General features: G+C 37.0%; 1 protein-coding gene across 2 annotated transcripts in view; it reads right to left on the bottom strand.

Moving 5' to 3' along the window:
• The window catches only part of LOC104723852 (histone-lysine N-methyltransferase family member SUVH9-like), an 11584-nt gene continuing 6920 nt past the window's right edge, over positions 5221-9884 (bottom strand). Inside the window, exons 1-3 of one of the 2 annotated variants that reach the window (XM_010442271.1) lie at positions 8163-8270; positions 5978-8045; positions 5221-5639 (exon numbers count right to left, since the gene is read on the bottom strand). In XM_010442271.1, coding sequence (XP_010440573.1) covers positions 6010-7938 — 1929 coding nt within the window. In that variant the 5' untranslated portion in view covers positions 7939-8045; positions 8163-8270 and the 3' untranslated portion in view covers positions 5221-5639; positions 5978-6009. Of the gene's footprint in view, positions 5640-5977; positions 8046-8162; positions 8271-9884 lie in introns of those variants that run through there. The other variant, XM_010442272.2, reaches the window with a different exon arrangement.

Below are 9884 nucleotides of genomic sequence, written 5' to 3'. Positions count from 1 at the left end.
CACAGCAGGATTCACCATTTCCATCCAAAAAGTTTGAAGAAAACAATATAAAAAACTCATGGAAAATCCGGAATCCAAATGTTAAGAACCCATATGGCTCAGTAAAGCAGATCAGTGCCGCATAAGCAACTTTGAACTGGCAGTCGGAGAACGCCACAACCCAAAACTATCTCCTAAGCCAGATTGACAAAAAGGTAACCATCATGGACCTTTCCATTAAAGAACTCACCAAAAAGATAACCTCTCTCCACCAAGAACTTCTCCACCTTGCAACTACTGTCTCCATAAACTCTCCCCTCATGTCCCAAAAAGAGTCTGAGCTAAAGTCCCTTAAAGCTCAGCTAAACTCCTTACAAAACCAACCCAAAACCCAACCTCCAATGCCATATGATCTTTTCACACCATACCCCATCTACACACCACCTTACACAGCCCAAACACAACCTTTATCTTTTTCTCAAGACCCAAGTATTTTCGGAGCATCCTCCTTCTTACCAACAAAAGTTGTTTATGAACAACAGTCTACCAAAAAGAAAAAGCCAATAGAAAAAAGAACAGGGAAGGAAGCCATACTTGAACCACCCAAACCTTTGACCGAGACATCAAAATCTCAAGATCAACCCGAAACCAGCAAAGCGCAATTCATGGTGGAGCGTGCTAATCCAATCACTGTTTTTCTTAAGAAGGTTGTAAAACGAGAAAAAAGTTTTTCTCAAGAAAGTATGATGAAAAAGACGCCAATAAAAGATTAAAATGATGAGGTCATAATCCCAACTTTTATGATGGCCTCACCGGCTGTGGTTGAAGAAGACGTAGAAAGTGAAGGTGGAAACGTATATGAAGAAACTCAAGAAACTGGACGAAATCAGACAGAAGGAAATCTGCGGTTTAATACAGAACCACATAAGGGTTTTTCTTTTGATGATGTTCCCCCTTCAAAATGGCGCGACAAAGTATATGAGATGCATGCATGGCTAACAGAACAACAACTCAACCCAGGAGCCATTTTGCCTATATCGATTGATAAACTGGTGGCTAAATTCCAAGGACATCTCAGGCAATGATGGATAAGCTTAGGCCAATATCGACAATTACAAATCCGACAATCTCCAACAATCGATGCCTTGGTGGGACACATCCACAATGAATTTCTCGGCACATGGGATCATTATACTATCCAAGCCAGAGAAGAGTATCTTAGCATGAGATGCTGCTCCTTCAAGAGGAAGGATCTTGAAAGACATTATGAGCGAATGTCAAAGAGATTCTATGCCCTGAATGGGATAAATGACGTCAACCTCAAGCAGGCGTACATGAATTCACTTCCAGAACCACTTGGAAATGAAACGTCAAGGATATTGTCTCTCAAGAATATGCCTCTCAACCAAGCTTCACTTGGAGAAATATATCAAATTTCTCTGGCAGCCCTTGAAAAGCTATGCAACCACCAGAAGTTTTTCAAACAGCTTCAAGAACAAGGAAAGCTTCTAGAAAAAGCATGTGATCGGTCAGAACTCAATATCAAATGCAGAGACAAGAGATGCCATTGTTCTACAAGTCATGGAAAAGAAAAGAGCTATAGAAGCAAGTGGCAGAAGAAATATCCAAAGCCATCTTCTAGAAAGAAATGGAAATTCTTCAGGAAGAAAACTCAAAGAGGTTTCAAAAAATCAGACAGATGTTACATCTGCAAGAAGAAGGGACATTATGCGAAACAGTGTCCTAACAAGAAGAAGAGAGACAACCTCCTTGGCTACTTGGCACAAGTTGAAGATATTGACGACTCAGATATTGAATCCATCTTTTCCCTTGATGATGAACCAACTGATGATACAGTTCTTGCAATGGGTATGGAATTAGAAGATGAATCTTCAGAAGAGGATACTGGAGATGAAAGCGATAGAGACGACCAGTTCATGTTGTTTGACCTCTACACATTCGATTTCTGCAAAGTAGAGCAATCACATCAAGAAGAATTGGTGTATCTAACCCAACCATCTCCAAATGCCAAGATCTACATCTTCCCAAACAAGTATGATAAACCAATACCGGTCATTGCCTATTTTGACACTGGAGCTGCTTCATCCATCATCAAACCAGACCTCCTCCCAGCCTCACATTGGAATTCATGTTCAGTCGCTTTCAAAGCAGCCAACGGCCAGATATTTCATATCTCTCTTATCAGCAAGCCAATTTACATCCAACTTTTCCCCGGATACATGATTAAATCGAAAGTATATGGTTATGAACTCCCTCGAAAGGACTTTATACTTGGATTTGACATCTTTCATAGTCTTCGGAGAGTTTCGTGGTACCCGAAAGGTCTCAAACACAAAAATCAGTTGCTACCTTGGACAATGGTGTCTCATCTATATCCTATGGAGATGCTTAATCCCATGAAAGAAGAAATTGCAAAGACGTCTTGCGCCACATCTTATTCGGAGTTTCTCACAAAATGCTTATCTCCTTTATGGAAGAATCCAGATTTCTTCAAGAAGAATGAGGATATCAATCCAACTAAAGCAAATCACCCTAGGAATGAACCCAGATCACTGCAATCTTGCACTCGAAGAGATTGACCAACTCCAGAAAGAAGACCTCATTGAGAAGACCACTTCACCTTGGGCATGCGAAGCATTCTACGTCAACAAACGGGCTGAACAGGTGCGAGAAAAACTCAGATTAGTCATCAACTATCAACCACTCAACCATTTCCTTGCTGATGACAAGTTTCCTTTGCCAAAGAGAGAAGTGTTATTCCAAAAACTCCCGCAAGCACAAATCTTCTCCAAGTTTGACTTAAAAGCAGGATTTTGGCAGCTTGGAATCAAACCAGAGGACAGACCAAAGACGGGATTTTGTGTACCAGATCGTCATTACCACTGGAAAGTCATGCCTTTTGGACTAAAGGTAGCTCCTTCATTATTCCAAAAAGCTATGATCAAGATATTCGAGCCTATCCTCCCAAATGCGCTGGTGTATATCGACGATATTCTGCTATTCTCGCCAGACATAGATTCCCACACTTCATTATTGGCAAAGTTCCACAGTATCGTACAAAAATATGGTATTATGCTATCAGAAAAGAAAATGGTGATCGGAGAAACGGAGATTGATTTTCTGGGAATGCACATATCCAAGGGAGAATACTACCTCCAACCTCACATTGCCACCCAACTCAATGAGTTTCCAGATGAACGACTATCTTTCAAGCAAGTCCAACAGTTTCTGGGGATTGTCAATTATATGTCGGATTTCATTCATGGTCTTGCAAAACACAGATCGGTTCTCTCTGCTCAACTCAAGAAAGATGCCCCTCCTTGGAGCCAGAAATGCACAGAAGCAGTGAAAGAATTGAAGAAAATTTCCACAACCTTACCAGCTCTAAAAATCCCATCAAAGGGAAGAAGAATTCTGCAGACGGACGCAAGTGATTGCTATTGGGGAGCAGTACTCTTAGAAGAAGACGAAAAAGGGAAAAGACATATTTGTGGCTACAAAAGTGGAGTCTTCAAAGATAGTGAAAAACACTATCATTCTACTTACAAGGAGATACTCGCTGTCAAAAGAGGAATAGAAAAATTTGAGTTTCATTTGGTGGGCCAACATTTCCTCATCGAAATGGACATGTCCTCCTTTCCAAAAATGATTCAGTTCAAGCAGAAGATGTTACCACAAGCTCAGTTACTCAGGTGGGCAAGTTGGTTTTCCCAGTGGAAATTCGATGTTAAACACATCAAAGGAAAAGACAACTTCCTCCCAGATTTTCTTTCAAGAACTCAGCGTCAAATCTCGTCAATAGTACCCATGATATACACCCTCAGTCCAGACAATCCAACAGAAGATAATCTGCGGAAAATGATTGCCGATATGCCGCATGGAATAAGGGAATCGTTACTCGACAATGTATTGATCTACAGAGGGATTGAGACACTGCATGGTTTCCTAAAGTTTTATATACACCGGTATGGTCTTGATCAGGGTCCACTTCTTGGCCTCCTTTACCACCGGGCCTATCCCTTCCTTACCACCATCCATATGAACTCTGCTCATTATGGCCGATTCCCTATAGAAGCATACACTTTGGTACATGGCAGATCTTTACACTATTGCAGTCCTCATCCACAAAAGTCAACTGCTCCAGTACTTGGCGAAATGCATATTGACTAGACGAAAGGCGCATTACAAATTACTATACAAGTGGCTCATATTATTCCATGATGTTACCTGGTGGCAAGAACATGTTCGTGCACAGCCTGAGTTGGATATACTTGTCACGTTCAGGATCACTACAATCCAAGAAGAACAAGACGGGGAAATTATTATCCTAAAGAAATATGATGCGAACGTTGAGACAAGATACAATAATGATGCTTTTGCCTCGGGAAACTTCCATTAACGCGCAAAGCAAATTGCATTATTGAATGGATTTAATGAATCTGAAGTTGACCCTAATCTTCTTTGTCCTCACACAGCACACTGGCACAACAGACACGTCTACCCGCTAGGATTCGTTGAAGAAATACGACAAGTGTTAGCAGACTTTCATGATCAATACGCATGGCCACAATCAAATCCAGATCATCCGGTCTACAGAGTTGAAGGGAAAAAATACAAGATAAAGCGATACATTCCAGGCCAAAAGATCTACGTCACAGAAGTCGCCTCAGACAGTGAAGAAGACGACAACAGATAAGATAAACGTCGCCTCTCTTTTGGAGACAGGGGGAATAAATAATAAGTGTGTGATATATGATAGTGAAGTATATGGTTATGAGAGAGTTGAATAAATGGAGGGTTGTAAAATAAAGTAGAGAGTTGAATAAATGGAGGGTTGTAAAATAAAGCATAAAAATATCTTAAGGAATATTCTATGTAATATTCCCTAAGACTTGTAATATAAATACTAAGGCTTGGTGAAGAGTTTCATTCAAGCTGGAGTGAGTAAGTTTGAGTGTGAGAGTCTTAAGAGTCTTTGTAATCCTTTGAGTGTTTCAATAATAAAATATATCTCCTTGGTAAAAGATCTTTCTTATATCCTTACATAATCATATAATCATTTTCTAAAATACTTCCTAAACACTTAGCATTGATTCTAAAAACCTCCTAAGTGGTTAGGAAGTGGTACAACCACTTAGGAGGTTTTTAGGATCAATGCTAAGTGTTTAGGAAGTATTTTAGAAAATGATTATATGATTATGTAAGGATATAAGAAAGATCTTTTACCAAGGGAATATATTTTATTATTGAAACACTCAAAGGATTACAAGACTCTTAAGACTCTCACACTCAAACTTACTCACTCCAGTTTGAATGAAACTCTTCACCAAGCCTTAGTATTTATATTACAAGTCTTAGGGAATATTACATAGAATATTCCTTAAGATATTTTTATGCTTTAATTTACAACCCTCCATTTATTCAACTCTCTACTTTATTTTACAACCCTCCATTTACTCAACTATCTCATAACCATATACTTCACTATCATATATCACACACTTATTATTTATTTACACCCCAAAAAAAAAACATCAAGACTCCCAAATGTGCAAAACAAAGATACCCAAAATTCAAAATGGGAGGAGTGGGGGTCTCTTAAACTTTAGCTTCTGCACAATTCCTTTCATGTCCACCAACTAGCAAACAAACAAACAAACAAAAGCAAACCATTCAATCTCAGCCTGATTACAATATGCAAGAAACCGATAAATTATCAAATTCAAATGAACATGATATGACCAACATCAAGACCACATCTTTGGTTTAATCAATGCAGCATAGACCAAAAAGGAAATCAGGCAGCAAGTTGTAGCATTTCTCTCACAATCGATACAATGTGCAAGAAGACTAAAAGCAAACCTATACAAGACCCATTTGCAATGTTTCTTGCTGGTGTTTTTCGCAAAGTTTAACAAGAATGATACTAAAGGCGTTATTTGTAAAACTTATTTAACCATTATTAACTTAGTTTTACCTGGAAAAATATGGCTAGGATCCACCAGATTTTTAATTACAAATGGCAAGCTTGGCAGTCCAATCATCAGCTACTCCATAATCAAGGCTGAGCTCAGTCATGGGAGGGATGTTCTCTGCAGTGAAGAGCATGACTCTGGGAAACATCAGACTGTTGTGATCATGGAGTACTAACTGGACAATGACATTTGGATCAGTACTGTGGCTTATGTAACAAGCAACATTCCTCATCTTGGACACATCCATTGCGAAATCAACAGGAGGTATCTGAGGATAAGAAGGCAGCTGGTAACCAGCGAGGACCTGAGACAAATCTCCCCATTCTTCCCATCTTGCAGAGGAAAACCGAGCAGGATATACCAATGTATCACCGTTCATGGTCATAATGTTGGCTTGTTCCCTTGTCAAAGCAACCCCAGCATACTCACAAATAAAAGCACCAGCATGCAATACATCCAAAGACCGCACTCCCCAACCCGTTTCAAGTGACCTAAACACTTCGAGCCTATTCTTCAAACCCTTTTGAGTCACACGGTTTCGGCAAGTTGGAGGGCACTGACACGCCGGTCCACATTCATGTATCAATGGTTTCAATCTTATCAACTTCCCATGGTAATCATAAGCAAACTCACCTGAATTCTTGGCTTCACAAATGCAGCCACTGGTACAACCTGTGATACAGTTGCATCCAGTTGCACTACCACTCCCTTGAATGAATAAGCCAGGGGGAAACGAAGCTTTAGCAAGGTACTCATAAAACAAAGGTTCTTGATCACTGTCAATGTCATTAAACAAATAGACAGGAACATTCTCTTTCCTATTGGAGATATCGAAACTGATGTAACCTGTCGGCCTGACAGACAAGGGGTTGGTTTTAAGAGTGCTAGCAAGCTTCAAAATGGAGCTACCCATCTCAGCCTGGCCTTCAATTCTCTCCAGCCTAAATTTATACACACCGAAACCAGATATCCCAACATCGAACCAAGAATCGACAATCCTAAACAACCCATCGTAAACATAAACTCTGCTAGAAACAGAGTTCTCATACTTCAACCCTCTAATCACCCTGACTTCAATCCCATAGTACATACTCCGATCCATGGCAAGATTCCCACCTTCCAGCTTCTGATGTTCAGCTTGCTTTCCAAGCTTATCCTGCCCACCATGTCCTGTATATATGATCACATCTCCTTGATCATCATCATCCTCATACCCACCAGAAACAATCACACTAGTAGCAATAGGCTCTCCATTAGAGCTAAGACTCCCTGTAAGGTAATCAATCCCAGCTTGAGTCTGCCCATGTAAACCCATAACACACAACTCAAGCCTAAAGAAGAAGATGTCACCAACTTGAACACCAGGGATCGAACCCACGATTCGTTTATCACGATTCAGCCACAAGAAACAATCTTTCATCAACGAAGCAGCTTTACTATCAGCTCTACCTTTCCTTCCTCCAAACCCTAGACGCTTAGCTTCTTCCATCATCATATAGATCCTAAGGGAATCATAAACCATCCTCGTCCTCCTCACATTTTCACGAAACTGTCTCTCACCATCAGGTCCAACATCAGTGATCCTCACAAGCTCCGACGAACGTTGCTGCGGCTTCGGCCTACGGGTAAAAACACCCGACGGTGGTGAAGCGTCAACCGGAACCGACTCAGGGTTAGGATTGTCCTCAACCGGTACGATTGCTCCGGTTAAGGAATCAAGAACCGTAACATCATCGTGACGTCGAAGCCGTTGAGCGAACGCGGACCTGAAAGTCTCGGCGACGTTGTCGGAATCTGAGTTTGAGGGTTCGTTGGATGATGAAATCGGGGCTTGTGGGTTTGAGTTTGGGAGTTGAAAAGCCAAGTTTTGGGTTGATTCAGTGATGGGTTCGAGCTTTGGGATTAGTGTAGGAGACGGATTCAAATGCGGATCTTGAAAAGGAATGTGAGATGAAGAACCCATCTCTTCAAAAATGGGTTTTTTTTTCTCAGAGAAATCGAGAGATGGGTTTCTTTTAAGCTACATCCATGGCGAAAGCGCAGGAAGCTTTTCTTACTCAAACGTTCCTCCTACACAGGATTTCATGTAAGTGTTCTTAAAATTTTGCTATTAACATAAACATGACAAATGATTTAGTGTATTAACTCCAAAAATTTAGGCAATAGAAAAAATCAAAACTTTCATACCTCTTTTTTTTTTTGGTTTTGAAATACAGAAATTGAAGATCTCTGGAGATGAAAAAAAAAAAAAAAAAAGCTCTCCTTGGGGGAATCGTGATTTCTTTTTTTTTTGTATTGGTGTGTTTGTTTGGTGCATTGAACCAAACCAAACATACCAGAAGCATTTATTTCTTTTTTCTTTTTCTAACCTAACAATAATTAAAATAAAACTCTTACATTGATTGATCAAATTAGAGGAAAATTATTTACAAGAAGCATTTATTTCTTATTAGTGACACTTAAGATTTTTCTAAATTTTATGTATTAAATGATTGGTTTTATTATAAATTTATTATTCTATAATTTTATTTTTTTACTTTTTAAATTAAATAATTTCTTAACTTATATATAAAATCATTAAGACATAAGATTTACTAAAAGTTTTAAATATAGAAATAAAAGAAACATACATCTTTCAATAATGGAAGTTTATTTTTCTTAATATCAAATACTTTTTTCTTATTTGTAGGCAACTAAAATTTTAAAATGATAAGAATGTTTAATTAAATTTCATTAATTTTAATTTGATAAAATTAATAACATTAAAATTCATTTTTGTAATTTTATACCTTACTTAGTTATATTCAAATTTTGGTATATGCTAATATTATTTTTCTAGAAAAACATTTATATTTCAAAATAAATATTAAGAGATTTGTTAATAAAAAATACATATATATATATATATATATAAGAAAAACAATCCGATGAACGACCTTTTATATATTAATTGAAAAAATCTCTAAGACAAAAATTTTGAAATTTGAAGAAAAAGTAATAAGAAAAAGTATAAAAAATTGAATGTAAGTTCCTTTTCATATTTATATGTCTATTTAATATTTATAAAATATTTATTTATTTTTATATATTAATAATATACTCACCTGAGGTATCTAATCTTCTACTACCATAAATTGACGCGTGATACCTAATTTGGTACCTTTCTTGATTTTGTAAATAAAGTTTTTTTTTTGAAAAAAAACAATTTTAAATACATAGGGACATGTCCAACAGTAGTTGCTTTTAGGAGTGCTATTAATTACAAACTAGGTAGTAACCCGTGCTACTGCATGGACCAATATGTTTATTATAATTTGAAATTAATAATACTATATTAGTTATATTTAGATTATTTCACATTTTCAACATATTATTGGTACTACGTATTTGTTTTGACATTTAATTTCAGTGAGCAGGATATTGACTACTCTGACACAGACCCCATCTCTACAGCCTAATTAGCTCTGGCCTCTATCCTCTACTCCACACCGTATCTAATAACCTTTGTACTATATTTTCTTTTATTAGCTATTGTCTTATGTTTTTGTTTCTATACATGTATATATTTTATTATAATTTCTTCAAACGAAAAATATTGTACAATTAGATTTTTAAAGATTTATAACGAATATAATGAATGTACTAAGTTATTAAACTTCTCTAATATTATATATAATATATATATACATGGTTAAATAATTGGAAATAATATAGTAGTAGAATATGAAATATAATAAATATATGTAATAAATTAAATAAACGAAACTCAATATGTCTATATGGGATAAAACTTATTTGGTGGAGTACATGAATAATAAGATTTTAGAAATTTATTTGATGGGTGAAAATATAAAGAAAACCTGAAAAATATATATATATATATATATATATATATATATATATATATAT

Source organism: Camelina sativa, chromosome 11, assembly GCF_000633955.1.
Source record: "Camelina sativa cultivar DH55 chromosome 11, Cs, whole genome shotgun sequence".
Classification (NCBI taxonomy): Eukaryota; Viridiplantae; Streptophyta; class Magnoliopsida; order Brassicales; family Brassicaceae; genus Camelina; species Camelina sativa.
Note: the sequence above shows the minus strand (reverse complement) of the source record. Positions and strands in the feature narration are given on the sequence as shown.